This window comes from Trichomonascus vanleenenianus (genome assembly GCF_965637985.1).
Source record: "Trichomonascus vanleenenianus strain CLIB 3782 genome assembly, contig: TRVA0_002S, whole genome shotgun sequence".
Lineage (NCBI taxonomy): Eukaryota > Fungi > Ascomycota > Dipodascomycetes > Dipodascales > Trichomonascaceae > Blastobotrys > Blastobotrys vanleenenianus.
In genome coordinates this window covers 38,227-54,937 of record NW_027481885.1, presented here as the reverse complement: position 1 = coordinate 54,937, position 16,711 = coordinate 38,227, and the positions used below count along the sequence as shown (strand labels likewise).

Genomic DNA, 16,711 nt, shown 5'->3' with positions numbered 1-16,711 from the left:
GACTAAATATCGTACCACAGAGCAACCGAAAATGAGGATGGCTGACTTTCACATGAGTCAATCTGCACTGTTTATTATACATCCATACGGACTATTGAGTCGTGTACTACACATAGTATATTCAGTTTATTCCCCTAATAAGTCGCCTATTAACATGAGGTATACATCAAAATGCATTTGTGCCTTGACCGCAACTTTTTACTGTATAGAATAATTGTAGCGTGTACATTGTGACAACAAAGTTGCTGGAATGAAGCGCATGTATCCATACGCGCCTTCTCGGCAATTGCAAAAATACCTGGTACTGTAATGCAGGCCGCAAGGGCAGTGCTCATATGTAGCCCCCTACTACTGTAATACACCCCAATCCCGCAACTCTGCTACACTGTCGTACTCCAGCCAGCCGCTTTTTAATTCTAGAGGCAGAATTGGCCCCTATAGCGGATAGAAATTAAAAGTAGACTACAATTCGTCCCTAAATTCCGCCGTACCTAGCTATGCCCTGCTTAGTCCTCTGCAATGCTTCTACATTACATCCAGTTTTGGAACCACATATTTAATCTCGCCCCGGCATCTGCCTCTAGTTGTTACGTATACAATTCGGCTTCTGGGCCCTTCCTATAGAATGGATTGTATAATTCTAGAGCCCACTCGATAGAATTAAATGCCGGGCAACCCCCGCTATAGACCCCCCCGCTCTCCTTATAGCTGACTTCCGGGTAACTTTGTACACACAGGTTTGATTACCTTCCTATTTAGGAAACCTATCTGGGACATTGTTCGAAGAGGCTAAGAAGAATCATTCAAGCGGCTTCTACCATGGCTTCTGCCGCGTGAAAGTGAAGCATAAGCATTGTCATGGCCCTGAATATGCTATAGAATAGACAAAGTGGCAAAATACGAGAATATTAGCCACTTTTACTCTTCAAGTCGTCCTTCGACTGCTCCAATGCAGCGCGCTGGCTCCGGACGGCCGCCTATTTCAACCCGATGACTTCTTCCAACTTTGTTTTTCCCTCCAACTCTCGGACCGGCCCCCGGATCAGCATTAACACTACGCGTACTTTAAGCTTGTGCATATAATAGAACGGCGACTGCATACACCCACTATACGCGCCCTCAGAGACTATATTCAAAAGGTATACCCTGTGCTGGATATCTGCTAAAGAACTCCTCGGGTCAATTGCGAACGTTCATATAGCTATTGTTTTGGTTATCGTTCCCCGTTGCTCTTTGCCCTCTACTATCCTTTCCGTAAAAAAAAAAGAGGGTGTACTTGGTGGGAGCCATAAAGTGTCTCACTTTACCAGCCGCACGGTCTGCCGAAAATGTATAAGATGACGACCCCTGAGAAGTCAACCATTAGAGAGGATAATGCAGTCGTGGACGAGGTCGCTGCTACAGCGATCCCGGGAACTGTGCATCTAGTTTCGGGCGGTGAGGACCACGAAGTCCTGCTAGTACCGACCCCTTCGAACGACCCCAATGATCCGCTCAATTGGTCTCAGAAACGCAAAATATTCAACGTCCTGGTGGTCTACTTCTATGTGTTCGCTACCGGAGTCGCCGGCACCAGCGTCTACTCGGTGCTTACACCGATCTCCAAAGACACCGGCCTTACTATCGACCAGTTAAACCGCGGAACAGGCTTCCTGTTCCTATTAGCCGGGTGGGGCAACCTCATCTGGCAACCATCGGCCATGCTGTTTGGCCGGAGACCAGTATTTTTACTCAGCATCCTTGGATGTGCTGCCATGAGCGAATGGGCCGCTCATATTTCCCGATACGGCGAATGGGCCGCGTGTCGATGTCTGTTCGGCTTAATGGTTGCTCCTGTCGAACTCCTGCCGCAGGTATGCATTTCCGAGCTCTTCTTCGCGCATGAAAGAGGCGCGTATGGCGGCATTTACATGCTTTGTCTTGCAACGTCGAACTTCATTGCTCCGCTTATTGCAGGGTTTATCAATAGTGCATTTGGCTGGCGATGGGTCCAGCACTGGACAGCGCTTCTGCTTCTGCTCAATTTCGTACTCACATTGTTCTTTTACGAAGATACGGCTTATGATCGCGGCACAGTGGAGGCCGAAAAAGAGTCGTGGTATACTCTTGATTCTCCGCCTACCTTGGATACTGTAAGGTACCCGCCAAAATCATACCTTCAGCGATTGAAACCATGGACAATTAGCAGAGATTGCTCAATTAAGCGGTTCCTCGAGATTGCCTTGAGACCAATCTACTTATTATTCTCTTTCCCGGCCGTTGCGTGGTGTGGTCTCTTTTATGGGCTTGCCCTGGCTTGGTTCAATGTCTACAATGCAACGGCGTCAGTAATCCTGTCCGCAGCTCCATACAACTTCTCTTCCTCAATGGTTGGTCTGTCGTATGTAGCCCCAACTATCGGTGCATTGGTGGGAGGGTACTATGCTGGACCTATTGCCGACATTTTTGTCCTCAGGCTTGCCCGTCGTAATAAAGGTGTAAGAGAACCAGAGCAGCGACTTTGGGGGCTGTCTGCGTTCTGTTTGTTTATGCCTGCGGGACTTATTCTATGGGGAGTTGGAGCTGCTCATTCCGTGCACTGGGCAGGTCTCCTCCTAGGCGCAGCCTTCCTCGCAGCGTGCAATGTCATGGGCGGCGCATTTTCCCTTGCTTACTGCGTGGACTCATATAAAGACCTTGCCGCTGAAACTCTGATGGGACTCATGTTCTTACGAAATACGCTCTCATTCGGATTCAACTACGCCATCACCCCATGGATCAGCCACTCTGGGCTACAGAATACGTTCATCACTGTCGGTATGATCGCTCTGACTACGGGTCTAACGTTTTTGCTAGTCATTTGGAAAGGCAAGTCATGGAGGCGGTGGACTGCAACGAGATATTGGCGATTCTGCTCCGTACCTAATGGCTCTTCTACCTATGAGTAGCCATTTGTTCTTCTCCTCTCAACTGTGCAACATTTTACATGTTGTTTATGATTGCATTTTCCAAGATTTTAGACGTACATTTAATACAGCAATTCATTTTTTAATTCAAATATGATCTATCCATTTAAACCACACTATCTGCTATGATTCAACCGGGATGAATATTTAAGGTTACCCCGCGGCCATACTGATTTATTGTATCACCTAACTTATGTTACAGTGTATTTCTAATCTCTCCGATGGCTAGCCTTCTAATTGACTGTGAGTTGATGATGGATTATTAAATCTGTGGCTTGATGCAAGCACACAATGGAACTATAATGAAAAGTAGCCTTCCATTGTATCTCGCAATCAACCTCCATTGAATTCACTTTCTGGCATACAATTCGTTTCCTATTACAATAGTCTTTTCAATTCTCAATAGGTCCAATTTTCAATTAACTTATTATACACTTTACATAGGAAACTGGGCGTACCAAAGTTGACCATTCAAGTATCTAAAATGAAGAAAGAGTGTATAGACTTTCAAGGCGAGATAACGTGGTTCACCATCGACCGTCGCACCCCATCGACCGACGCACCCAATCGACCGACGCACTTTCCCCACCTCCACTATCCCTCAACTTCAAGAAGCGTTTTTTTCACGAAAAATAATGTCTAACCCTACTGTAGAAGAAAATAACCTTATAGCGATTAATGCGATTCATTCGATACCAAATTTGTCCATCCGTGGCGCCGGCCGGACCTACACTGTGCCAGAATCCACTATCCGTCAGAGAATGCACGGCCGTACGTACAAAGGCGACAGCTGGAACGGGCGCAAGAATTTGACTCCGCTGGAAGAGGAGGCCATTGTCAAGCACATCATAGAACGGGACGCGCAAGGGTTTGCACCCCGGCGTGCGGATGTGGGAGATATGGCCAATGTCCTGCTTGCGAAGCGCGGGGGGCCATGCGTCGGGAAGAACTGGACTGATCGCTTCATCAAACGACGTCCAGAGCTTTCGAAGCTTAAAGTAAGGTTACGGACGCCAACACCCCCCGGGACGGCCGACGGACCACCCGAATCTTGGGTCTCCAAGACGCCCCGGACCTCCAGAGAAGCCATTTTGCAGTCCATATTTATTAAGGACATGATCGCCAGACACGAAGAAAGCTCTCCGATCCCAATTTATAGCGCAGTCGACAAGCTTGCGAAGGGAATGCAGTTGATCTTTCATGACATGGAACTTATGAAGGCTGAAATACAAGATCTAAGAGAGCAAAATACAAGCCTCAGCAAACAGCGGAGAGTCAAAAGGACCCGATTGCAGGATGGAGGAGTTATTAAAGGATCCCGGATAAGGAAACTGATGGCCGAAAAGGGTGTGGTTGAGGAGGAGGAACGCGTCGAGGAAGAAAACGAGGGATCGTCAATGCGGCGTCGGACGGGTCTGCGGCTTTGTGGCATCTGTCGCAAAACCGGTCATAATATAAGGATATGCCCAGAAGCTGGAGAAATATGTAGTTCGAGTGATACGAGTAGTTCTAATTAATTTACATAATTTCTGGTGGACTTATAGCGGTTTGTAGTGGTGAGATCCGAAAAAGTGCGTCGGTCGATGGTGAAACGTTAGCATTTGCTAAGAGACACTGTACTGTACCAATAGTTCACTTTTAAATTCAATTGCTCACTTTCATATACCACTAACATGCAGATAGTAATCTATTCACGTCTTGGTGCGGCGGAGGCCAGACACTTACGTCTCCGTGTTTAGATTACCGATAGGTACATATCGTTTTGTGGTACACAATGTCGGATTCCCAAAATCCTCATAACAAACTAAAATTTTGACTGAAAAATAGGGACAAGTCTCAGGAATGATCAGGCGCGATGCCATCTCCATCAGATGATTTTATATCGAGCCAGGATATCGAAAGCTATATGGTGCTTGGCCAGATCGGCGTTGGAGCGACCGCGACCGTATACAAGGCTGAAAACTTGGACCGTTCATACGAGAGTCCACTACGAAGTATATGCATTAAACGACTGAGAAAGAAATACGAGGCAATTGGAAAGCAGGAAACGGCCGTTCTTAACAAGCTTAGAGACTCGCAATATTTTGTGAAGCATTATGGCTCATTTGTCTTTTCTGGTGACTTTCTCATTACGATGGAGCTACTCAACTATGCACGGCCGTTTGGGTACTCGCCATACAACAACTACGCGCCCCGTCCAGAGGGGATGGCCACTCTGGCGAAAATCGCTGTGCAGCTGCTTTCGGCTATGGCGGAATTGAACGAGTTAGGTTTTGTGTACTGTGACCTCAAGCCCGAGAACATCATGTACGCTGAGGACGACCACTTTAAGCTCAAAATAGTAGATCTCGGCAGTACAACACCATTCGGTAGTTTGTCGAACTATTATAGCGATTTTGAAGTCCAGAGCATTGCATATAGGGCTCCTGAGGTGTTTCTGGGTGACCCTACATTCAACCATAAGATAGACATTTGGAGTCTGGGTGTCATTCTGCTTGAGTTCTACATTAATAACTACATCAAGTCGACCAAGAAGCTGGATTACTGGCGTCTTATCTCTGTGCGGAACAAAGATACTATAGTTGAGGGCATGATTGAGAAGTTTGGGTCTGCAGTGCCTTACAAAAACAGGGCTAAGTTTTGGATGCCAAAATATGAGATCCTATCAAACAATCGGCAGTCAGCCCTGCTGCTAGATTCCTTGCGGGGGCCCGGCCACAATCCAGAGATTGCTCTGTTCTTGAACTTCCTCGCATCGTTACTCGCCATTGACCATAATGCGCGTCCATCTGCTGCCTTAGCGCTCACCCATCCTTTCCTGACAAAGACTCTTTTGGGTCACTGGGTGAGATACCTTACTAACCCTTCATACTAATTTCCAGTCATTTTAGCCTGTCTCGAGTATCACCTTCCTTCCCTGCTCAATCCGCTTTCGTGATAGAAATCAACAAGATTTGGAATCACAACATCACATCCTATATACTCTTGTGATTGTCCTACTTGAACAAGCTAATGGACGCCACCAATTATGAGCTCATAGAAAACGTATACACTATTTATTTATTTATCAGTTGACTGCCAATGGGCTACATATAATGACGGTGTTCAGCCGCACAAACGGTTTCAGCGGAGGCCCGATCGACATAAATTTTTTTATCGGCGGTCGATATCATCATCTTATCGATCATGAGCCGAGTGATTGTGAAGAATTTGCCGGAGTATCTCGACGAGGCCGGCCTGAGGAAGCATTTTGCTTCCCAGTCGAAGGCGGATATTACAGATGTGAAGATTATGCGGAAAACGAACGGCCAGAGCCGTCGGTTTGGATTTGTCGGGTTCAAAGAAGACACTCAGGCAGCCAGTGCAGCCAAATTCTTCGACCAGAGCTTTATCAACACTTCGCAGATTGTTGTTGAGCTGGCTAAGAATATGGGTGACCGGAGCTTGAAGTCGACTGCGCAAAGAAAGGAAGAAAAGCGCAAGAGAGAGCGTGAAGAAGAGGAGAGTGCGACGAAAAAGGCCCGAAGAGACGAAAAAAAGAAGCATAAGAAAGAGAGGACCGAGGAAGAGTCTGACCCCAAGCTCAAGGAGTTCCTGTCCGTCATGGGGGCGCGACAGAATGCGAGATCATGGGCCAATGACGATATCTTGCCTGATGCGAATAAGGTTGCCGTTCCTGTCGTCCCAGAAAAGGAGAGTGACGACGAGTATGAAGAGATTCGTCCTAACGCCAATGGTGAGGAAGAAGATGAGAAGATGATTCCATTTTCCAAATTTGATTCCAATTCTGAGAGACAAGCTGAGGATGAGGACGAGGAAATGATTCCATTGTCCACCAATAAAAAGAGCAACGAGGACGAGGAAATGGCTCTACTGGGAGGAGATAACGAAGAAGAAAAGCCAGATGCTAACATGTCTGATATGGAATGGCTGCAGATGAGACGAAAACGAATAGTCGAGAACAAGCCAAAAGAGAACGGCGAAGAGAATGATATTACCAAGGAAACTGAGTCTGAACCAGCTGTTGCGGAGGTTGTGGAGCGAGTCCGTGAACCGAGCGAGAAGGAGAAGAATATTGCCAAGATCAAGTCTTCTAAGCGTCTGTTCTTGCGAAATATCCTTTATTCATCAACTGAGGAAGACTTTAGACAGCTCTTCTCTGCATACGGCGACGTTGAAGAAGTCCATGTCTCTGTGGATATCAAGACCAATAAGAGCAAAGGATTTGCATACGTCATGTTCCGCGACGGTGAGGAGGCCGCTAAAGCATACGAGGAATTAGACAAGACGACCTTCCAGGGACGTCTGCTGCATATCTTACCTGGACAGCCAAAACGAAGTAACCGATTGGACGAGTTCGACCTGAAGAACCTTCCACTCAAGAAGCAGAACGAGCTCAAGCGGAAATTTGCTGCTTCGAAGGAGACTTTCAGCTGGAACTCACTCTACCTTAATACAGACATGGTTATGGAAACGGTTGCTAACCGGCTGGGTATTTCCAAATCTGAGCTCATCAACCCAGAGAGCTCGGACGCAGCTGTCCAGCAAGCTCTTGCTGAAACTAGTGTTATCAGCAACATCCGCCAGTACTTTGAGTCCAAGGGTGTCGATCTCACTTCTTTCAGCAGCAAGGAAAAGAGTGACACAGTTATTCTGGCCAAGAATCTGCCATTCAATACGACCATGGAGGAAATTGCGGACATGTTTAGTCAATACGGCGAGCTCAAGAAGGTACTTATGCCTCCAGAGGGCGGTATTGCCATTGTGGCATTCAAAACTGCTCCGCAGGGCCGAGCCGCATTTACCAAGCTTGCATATAGACGGCTTAGGACCTCCATTCTGTACCTAGAAAAGGGTCCGAAGGGTCTCTTTGAAGGTGATGAGGCGGAGTCTACGGGTGATGGTGTCGTTGCTGCAGAGAAGAAGGCTCATGAGGTTGGTCCTAGCGCTGCCGAAATTGTGGTTGGATCTGAAGATAACGAGACTGACGAAGTGGTTGCCGCAATTGATCGAACTTCGCTGTTCGTCAAGAACCTCAACTTCAAGACCACCACGAATGATCTCACTAGAGTATTCAAGGCTTTGGAGGGCTTCGCGGTGGCTCAGGTCAAGACGAAGCCAGATGCAAAGAACCCCGGGAAGCATCTCAGCATGGGCTTTGGCTTTGTGGAGTTCAACACGAAGCACGATGCCGAGGTTGCGGTCAAAGCTATGGACGGTTATGTTCTCGATGGCCACAAGCTACAGCTCAAGCTGTCGCATCGTGGCCGGGAAGGCGAAGTCGACAATGGCGCCATGGCGCCCAAGCTTGGCGCAAACACTGGTGCATTCACCAAGATTATTATCAAGAACTTGCCGTTCGAGGCTACAAAGAAGGACATTACCAAGCTTTTTGGCACCTTTGGTCAGCTGCGATCGGTGCGTGTGCCCAAAAAGTTCGACAAGCGGGCCCGTGGTTTCGCTTTTGCAGAGTTTGTTACAGCCAAGGAGGCTGCTAACGCTCTCAAGGCTCTCCAGGGTACCCATTTGCTTGGTCGTAAGCTTGTTATGGAGTATGCTCAGGCAGAAGCTGAAAACGCAGAGGAGGAAATTGAGCGACAGGCTGCCAAGATGCAGAGCCAGCTCACTAAGACCACTCTTGCGGGCATGAGGCTGAGCGGCAAGCGAGCCCTTGATCTTGACGAAGATGGCAACCTTGCTGTTAATGATGATGAGTAATTGATTTTTTGGTATTAATAGAAATCGTTGACAGAAGAGTAATCTAATTTTTTTTTCCACCCCTCCCTAAACACCAATATATAGCCTATGTACACGATAAAGATTAGTCTAGCGGGGATTAAAAGAAACCGAATCCCCCTCGGGATGACCGTCTCATTGCCTCGCGACGCTTCTCAATACGAGTCTGGACGATCTTGCCCCAAACAAGCGCAGCAATGGAGCCTCCAAGATGGCCCGCATAGTCAATTGCACCCCATCGGAAGAACAGACCAGCTGCATTAACGCCCATGGAAGCAAGGAACACTTCCCACGCGTTGAGAGGAATGGGAATGAAGTAGAGGGATACCTTCATATGTGGCAAGAGATAGGAGAGAAGACCAAACATTGTGAAGACCGCGCCGGACGCACCGAGACTGGGGGCCAAAATTTTTCTTCCAGTCAACACTGGAGCCATAATAGAAATCAGCGAGGACAGAATAGCACCGTCAAGATAAATCTCAGTGAAAGTTGCCGCTCCGAGCATCTTGGCCAGCGGGATACCGAAATTGTGCAGCACAAACATGTTGATGGCTAGGTGCATGAATCCCTGGTGGCTAAAGGCACTTCCAAGCATGCCCCACTTATTGAAGTTCGAATCCTTGAAGAGCAGGCCATATCGCGTCACATACTTGAGGATCTTCCCGGGGGCTTTCCAGGCGAAAAACACCAACGTGTTGATGCCAATGATGCCGTACACAACCGACTCCGGGTGCCGTCTGATGTACTCCAGCCCGGGGATTTGGTAGATATACTGCCAGGCAAGCGCATTGAATGCAATAACACCGCCCGTAAACAGCAATGGCACTTTGTACAGGTACCAATTCCACCGCAGCTTGGCCTTCCAGTTACTGCCCCCGTCTTCTCGGCCTTTGTAGTATCTCCCCCCGAGCTCACGGTGGGTGGCCATGGATCGCTTGAATCCAGACCGCATGAGCATGGTAAGCGGATTTAGCGAGCTCTTCATTGGCTCGACCGGAGCGGCAGCCGGCAGCCTGGTCCACACATTGGATCTGAGGCCGGTTTGAACTTGTCGCCACAGAGGCGTGGGCCGGCTTTTGGCGGCTTGTGAAAAGTTCTTGGAAAAGAACCGGCTAACGGTGGCGCCGGAATCTATATTTGCCAGGAAGAAGTTCTTCCCGTGGGTTCTCACGAAACTCATCTTGGCCTGTGTAATGGAGGTTGAGATTTGTGTCGGGATAAATTGACCGGGAGACCGTAATTTTGTGGGCGATCGAGATATTTCACCGACCTCTTTATTACTGTAGCAATGCTGTTATAAGTGATTTTGTTGGTTAAGGGGTATTACGGCGTAAGATTTTGCAACATAGGCTATTCTAGAGGATTAAAGAAGGATCAAAGATTAATGAATATATTATTGTAACCATTGTATATGAAGCATAATGAGGTCCAGGGTAGTAAGTACCGTAAGAGCAACCTATTGAAGATCAAGATAAAAACGGAAAAAGTCAAACCCCAAAAACTTTTCAGTAATCTTCATGGGGAGATGGTTGGTGAATTGCTTATATTTAGATGGTAGAAGTACCGGTAGAGGAGTCAAGTTGCTCCCTGTAGAATGATTCGTGATTAAGTTCGCGCAATTATCACACTCTATTTTATTATACCAGTACTCGTAAAGGGAAATAACACTTCAAAAAAAAATCATTCCTTCATGGAAACACATGTAATTTACAAAAGGTACTGATACTTGATAGGGCAACATTGGTAGTGTATTCACACTCTATTTTATTATACTCTTAAAGAGTTGATTTTCAGAAGAAATAACACTTCAAAAAAAAGCTATCATTCCTTCATGGAAACACATGTTATTTACAAAGGCACCTCTACTTGCTAGGTCAACATTGGTAGTGTATTACATTACCGGTGGTCCTTTTATCTCACTGTATTATTGGTATCATTAGAAACTCCTACCGGTAGTAACTTCAAATAGTTCAATTGATGGGACTACAACGTACTTTGGTCAGTCTTACTTACCCTAATAATGCCTGGTAACTTCAAACAGTTCAATTGATATGACTGCTTTTGATAAGTCTTGGTCAGCCCCATGAAGACCTACTGTATTTGGCACAATCAAGATCTGTTAACTTTTTATGGACCTGTAACAGTAAAGTATTATTGCTTGGTAGCCAATAGATTCTGCGAAAGCTTTGTAGCCGTTGACAATGAACCGTCTTGGGTCCTTTATTATACAGTGCTTCTACGGTTAAAATGAAATGAATAAACTCGCGCACGGTATATTTTTGAATCTACCGGAAATGATGGGTCAAAAGCATAATAAATCGGTAATGATATGTCATAGTATATTAAATCTAGCAGTTCTAGCATGCAAATAACAGAATAATAAATAATAATTGGCCACGAAAAAAAATTCTACTCTCGTCGCAGACCCTCGTTGAGAACATAGTACCCGCCGTGAGTCGCCTGAGCAAGCTTAGTTGGCATCCACCCTTCAATCGTCTCCTTGGCCACCGGCTGCTTCTCCTCATTCTCCAGCATGTCCTTAATGTACTTGAACTTCTGCTTAGTGCCTCCGCCAATTCGCACCAGCGGCTCGATCCCCGTCGTATCAACGGAAGCAACATGCTCTACAAACTGAAGCTGATTGCCCAGCTCCTTCAAAAGCATCTGCTGCCTCACGGGATCATCCTTGGCCGAAGCAAGAGCGCACTGCTTGAGCAACTTCTCCAATAGCTCTGCAGTCGGAGCCTCGCTCTCCTTTCGCACCGTTTCCGTCGCAGAATCCTTGTTGAATAGCTCGCTAACCGACCATGTCGGCTTGCTCAGCACCTTCGTGATCTCTGCTCTAGATGATAGCATTTTCCCCATCATTTGTGTAATGCTTCCAGCAGGCGATGCCCGGGGTTAAATATTGAAATATTTTTCTGATTCCGGTGTGTACTCGGGAACGCCGATCAATGGCCCGGAACGGCTGTCACTCCGCGGCCACGCGATCTCCTATTGTGATCTTCCTCTCTTCGCCGTGCGCGGGGGATAATCGATGCCCTTCTTAAACGGCGTGAGATGAGGAGACACTGGTCTCTGTCTTGCGTATACTGCATACCTGGGGCCCTGCATCTTAGGTGGCCAGAGTATCTTTTTTTTTCAAACTATTATAGACTAAGTGGTCCTACCAGTAGTGGCAATGTTTTGGTGTTGGTGTAGTTAGTATCGTAGGTAGAGTGGTGGAGATATGAAATAATGGGGTGGGCAGATGCTACCCATGACCATGATTTAGAGGAGGTTTCTATTGACGCAGATCTCCGATATATAGGATAGGTCGCTACTACAAGGCTCTAAGTCTTCATGGTGGATTGCACTAAGTATACGGTTTAGGGAATCCAATTGTAAATTGCATGCAACTGCTCAGCTCAATACAATTCATCCGTTTGAATTCGACAGCCGTCCTTATTGCTACCGTAATACCAGCAGATGCCAGCTAGATGGTGGTTAACCACCCAGTACTGTAGTAGAGGAATGTATTCGAGGGCCAGCCCTCGAGCTCCCGTAGCTGGGGGCTCTGCCCCCAACCCCCCGTCAGATCAGCCAGATATCCGCGCAGCGGAGCCCCAGGGGGGTTTGGGGGGACTGGTCCCCCCAATTATACTAGTAGAGGAGTGTATTCGAGGGCCAGCCCTCGAGCTCCCGTAGCTGGGGGCCAGCCCCCAGGCCCCCGTATCGAGACTACCCTGGTTACAGCGTTACCAATTCCCAACCTGCAACAAAACTCCCGTAACACATGTAACAAATATCCCCAAACCCCTCTGTAGTCGAGAGTTTGTTGCCCAATGGTAACACTAGAGGAGAGGGTCGCCCGTATTTGTACTCAATTCACTACTTTTACGTCTTGTCCAATGAATATGATATCTCGGCGAGACTAATATAGCGTAAACTATATCTAGTGTAGGACCAGTCGTTAGTAAGCGTATCTACAAAAGATCTAAACAATACACCGATAAACGGCTGTGAAAAGCCCCACAGAATACGAAAAAGGCTGAAGGAAAAGTGATAGTTAACGGCTAATAACAGTGTGGAACATGCAGCGGATCCACCTTCCGTCATATGCCAGAATGAACTATATTAACTGGTACCTGTATATGAGCTTCATACTATTTCTGAAACTTGATAATACTTGATCTTGGTATTGATGTTCTTCTACATATATAAACTACCGGTACCGTGATACCAATTCTCATAAATGACAGTCAAATACAATGTACACAACACATAACTACCTATAGCTATAAAGTTTTTTTTTTTCAAGGTACGTTCTGAATAGAACGGATCGGAAGCCGCTACTCCAAACGACCGGCCAGTGCATAGGCCACGCGCATTTTGATAAAATGTACATCGGCAGCCAGCCTCAGCGAAAGCGGCACTACCGTCTGGGACCCACGAGGGCCCGGGATCTGGCTTTGAAGGGCCCGCTCGAGGGAGCCCGTGCCTCGCCATGCACCGCGTATACGTACGGCTGTTCGACAGACGCATGTTGGGACCACGCCGATAGTCGACTCGCTCCCATTCCTTCATCCACGTGCCAGCATAAGGGCAGTAGGGTGTCTGTGACGAGTACCTGCCCATTTATTCGTTCTCCAGCCTTTATAACCTAGTCGATATCGCAGATTTTCGATCCGTTTGTATATACCACACAGAAAAAAAAAGAAGAAGATGTCCTCGGCCGCCCTGTTACAAGCTGCTCCAGGTATGTGTGCCAGAATAATATTTCCGATCGTGCTAACCCGGTTGTTTTTTAGGAAAGAGAATAGCTCTTCCGACTCGGATCGAGCCGAAGGTGTTTTTTGCCAATGAGCGAACGTTCCTGTCATGGCTTAACTTTACTGTTGTGCTTGGCGGTCTGGCAATCGGCCTGCTCAACTTTGGCGATAGGATTGGCCGAATCAGTGCCGGTCTTTTCACTCTGGTAGCCATGTGCACCATGGCGTATGCGCTCGTCACGTATCATTGGCGAGCCGCTGCTATTCGGCGACGAGGCAGCGGCCCGTACGACGATCGGTTCGGCCCGACAATGCTGTGCTTCTTCCTGCTGGCTGCCGTTGTGGTCAACTTTGTCCTGCGAATACGGGCCGGCAATTAATTGTTCATATTTTGCATCCGCGATAATTTCTAACAGCATCTCATTTTAATCTACCTTATCTTCAATAAGTTGTCCATTTTAACATTATTTTCATACGAATCAATCTGTCTATTTTAGCTATCAGTAAAACGAGTTATGATGGGTTTGAATTATCCATGTTTTATCCTCCGCCGCAGGCACGCTCCAATTGACCATTATACTAGTAGAGAAGTGTATTCGAGGGCCAGCCCTCGAGCTCCCGTAGTTGGGGGCTCTGCCCCCAAACCCCCGTTGAAGTGGGCCTGCGGAGGAGGTAAGTTTAATCCTGGTTATGCCTGCATTTACATGTTGGAGGTAAAAGGAGCGATTAGTTACAGAGTAACAAAGTTTTGTTGCAAACTCCCAGCCTGTAACAAACCCCCGTTACAACGAGCCAGAACACCCGGTGACAGATTTGTTCTGTTCAACACCCAGCCTTGCCTCCGCCGCAGGCCCGCTCCAACGGGGGTTTGGGGGCAGAGCCCCCAACTACGGGAACTCGAGGGCTGGCCCTCGAATACACTAGTAATGCGTTGGGCAAAATCACGTCCAGATGTATCATGTTGATTACAGGCACTATAGCGGTATTTAAGGGGAAATTACTTGTAATATTTATGTATTGGAGGACCAGTATTTGAGCTGCAATGCTTGAGCACTGCGGATTTCCAGAACATCTTCTCTCGCATATGCGATCATTTGAATATATGATAATCTGAGATTGAGTGGAGTTATGGTAGTACCGGATACTGATCAAATGGGTCCATCTCTTAAAGGGGTGAAGGAATAGGGGGAGATCAAATGGATGCCGCTTCTTAAAAGGGGGGCATAGGGGAAGATAAAAAGTTCCGAATCGGTGATTTAATCTAGGGAGCTATTGGCCAAGGCTGGAAAGTATCCGTCTGATCCTCTGGAGAAGTACCAGCTAAGAAACGCTCCAGCTTCTCGGGAAAAACGTTCTTTAGACGAGCTTTGGCAAAATCCAGGCTTAATGCATAGGTGTCGGAAATATGAATACCGTTATCCTGCGAAGAAGTAGAGGACACAAGCGTTCGGTACTTAGCCGGTATGACCTTCGGTTCCACGGGATACCTCGAATAGCGGCATATGGTATGGACCTGGGAAACGGGCTGTTGTGCAACTAGCCTTTGGAGAAAGTAGAGATCATCTGGATTCAGTTTCGTGGAGGCCAGACGGAGTGCAACAACAGGCGGAAGATACATGGACAAGAGCAGACTCCACATGGGAATACTCCTTTTGGACGACGGTAGCCTTTTTAGTGGCGGTACATCGTACGGCAACGTGACGCTGCAGGATGGGCGTAGGGCCTCCAGCAATGCAGTTAAATTGTTTCCTGGTCGGAGAATGTCGCATTCAAGCCTCTTTAGCCTTGGGAAAGGTCTTTGGCCATTGGTATCCTTTTTTATGCCTCCTTCCCAGAGACGCAGATATTCCAATTCCGGGAACAGATGAACTTCAGGCTTGAACCCCATACTGCAAAGCCTTAATGATTTGACATAACTGCTGGATATCGTCACCTCTCGCCGAAAGACGGTCCCCCTAATCGTGCAATCAATCACAGAGTCTGGTAGCACTAGGGCCCGCCTAATATAAGATTGATCAAAGTCAAGGTGGGTCAATAATTTGTGAAGTGACAAAGACTGCTGCATTCGGGTGATATCGACCATACCTCTTACCTTCACTGAAACAATATTCGCTCTGAGTTTCTCGACCGGACCGCAAGCAACCCTGGACTGAATGATCAATTGGGTGCCACCTCTGTCACTGGGAAGCTCGTTCAAGACGAGTCTAACAATGTCGTAAGTTAGGCCGTATTCCACGTTAAGAATCAGACGTTGAGGAGAATTCCTCACGATTGTCAGTAAAATCCTCATCTGTTGTTTCCTAGTTTCAAGCCTCTCTGCGGAATTAGTTTTCTTTAGCGTAGCATTGACTGTCTCCAATTTGGTGTCTTTAAATATTTTGGCAATATGGCGAATAGCTTTGTCACAGCCAGTGGTCTCCCCAACGATGAAATTGACATGCTTGATGTAAGGACAACACCGCGTGACCATATCGAGCATGCCGTCAATATTGTAACGATGTATTTCCGTGCTGTAGTATTTGGGCTTTGCGTGCCCACGAAAAGGGGAAGTCAAAGCCTCGGTAATTGCTTTAACACCAGCCGTTCTATCATTGCGCCAGACTAACAAAGCTTGAAGAAGCTTGCTACCGGGTATCTTATTATTTGCTCTATTCCAACTGATTTTCTTTGCAGCTTCGATGTGTCGAATTACAGAATACCGGTCCTCCAATTGCGCCTTGTAAGCGCAGCCCTTTATTGTGTCCAGAAAAGGACCGAATGAGCCATATCTATGGCAATTTGAAGCTTCATCAGACCTATCTGCCCTTTTAACTACATCTAAGAGGCTCTTGAATTCGAAGTCATAGGACATGTAGGCGCCAGCCTTGTATTTTGCATCGCAAACTAGGGATACCTTGCGCCATATAAGACTATCCGCTAGAGTCGACAACGTTCTACAAACGAGTCGAACTCTCCATAGTTGGTTGTCAATATCATAATCATACTCTCTGAGATATTGCAGCACTATAAGCCATATTTCATTAGGTAAACTTGTCATGGTATCAAATAATCATACGGCAACATATTACAAGGTAAGCATCAACTTATTATATACGATACCCTGAGATTACCGGGTAGCTGATAGCAATTAGAGTTCAGTGATCTGGGTTATATTATTCCACAATTTTGACGCTAAACTTTGAGCACGCTTCTCTTATACCAGGTAACTATCCATATCATACTCTGAGATAGACTCATTGTAATACAATGTAGAAGCTACCAATGTACCCCATGTAACCA

The 16,711-nt window shown here is 46.9% G+C and overlaps 8 protein-coding genes across 8 annotated transcripts; 5 read left to right on the top strand and 3 right to left on the bottom strand.

Annotated features, from left to right (window-relative positions):
- Positions 1–1,328: 1,328 nt before the first annotated feature.
- On the top strand, positions 1,329–2,927 carry HOL1 (protein Hol1p; the record flags this gene model as incomplete). The annotated part of the gene is made up of 1 exon (XM_076682165.1): positions 1,329–2,927. One exon carries the CDS (start codon positions 1,329–1,331, stop codon positions 2,925–2,927), a length of 1,599 nt encoding a protein of 532 aa, XP_076543411.1.
- A 653-nt stretch (positions 2,928–3,580) lies between these two features.
- TRVA0_002S00716 (uncharacterized protein) lies at positions 3,581–4,462 on the top strand (the record flags this gene model as incomplete). Its single annotated transcript, XM_076682164.1, has 1 exon — positions 3,581–4,462. The coding sequence occupies one exon, from the start codon at positions 3,581–3,583 to the stop codon at positions 4,460–4,462; it is 882 nt and encodes a 293-aa protein (XP_076543410.1).
- A 617-nt stretch (positions 4,463–5,079) lies between these two features.
- Positions 5,080–5,820, top strand: TRVA0_002S00694 (uncharacterized protein; the record flags this gene model as incomplete). The annotated part of the gene is made up of 1 exon (XM_076682163.1): positions 5,080–5,820. The coding sequence occupies one exon, from the start codon at positions 5,080–5,082 to the stop codon at positions 5,818–5,820; it is 741 nt and encodes a 246-aa protein (XP_076543409.1).
- Positions 5,821–6,131: 311 nt separating this feature from the next.
- On the top strand, positions 6,132–8,663 carry MRD1 (RNA-binding ribosome biosynthesis protein MRD1; the record flags this gene model as incomplete). Its single annotated transcript, XM_076682162.1, has 1 exon — positions 6,132–8,663. One exon carries the CDS (start codon positions 6,132–6,134, stop codon positions 8,661–8,663), a length of 2,532 nt encoding a protein of 843 aa, XP_076543408.1.
- Positions 8,664–8,781: 118 nt separating this feature from the next.
- Positions 8,782–9,861, bottom strand: PCP1 (rhomboid protease PCP1; the record flags this gene model as incomplete). Its single annotated transcript, XM_076682161.1, has 1 exon — positions 8,782–9,861. One exon carries the CDS (start codon positions 9,859–9,861, stop codon positions 8,782–8,784), a length of 1,080 nt encoding a protein of 359 aa, XP_076543407.1.
- A 1,229-nt stretch (positions 9,862–11,090) lies between these two features.
- GTF1 (glutamyl-tRNA(Gln) amidotransferase subunit F) lies at positions 11,091–11,549 on the bottom strand (the record flags this gene model as incomplete). The annotated part of the gene is made up of 1 exon (XM_076682160.1): positions 11,091–11,549. The coding sequence occupies one exon, from the start codon at positions 11,547–11,549 to the stop codon at positions 11,091–11,093; it is 459 nt and encodes a 152-aa protein (XP_076543406.1).
- Positions 11,550–13,385: 1,836 nt separating this feature from the next.
- On the top strand, positions 13,386–13,812 carry VTC1 (Vtc1p; the record flags this gene model as incomplete). Its single annotated transcript, XM_076682159.1, has 2 exons — positions 13,386–13,419; positions 13,472–13,812. 2 exons carry the CDS (start codon positions 13,386–13,388, stop codon positions 13,810–13,812), a joined length of 375 nt encoding a protein of 124 aa, XP_076543405.1.
- An 881-nt stretch (positions 13,813–14,693) lies between these two features.
- On the bottom strand, positions 14,694–16,469 carry TRVA0_002S00584 (F-box protein; the record flags this gene model as incomplete). Its single annotated transcript, XM_076682158.1, has 1 exon — positions 14,694–16,469. One exon carries the CDS (start codon positions 16,467–16,469, stop codon positions 14,694–14,696), a length of 1,776 nt encoding a protein of 591 aa, XP_076543404.1.
- Positions 16,470–16,711: the final 242 nt, after the last annotated feature.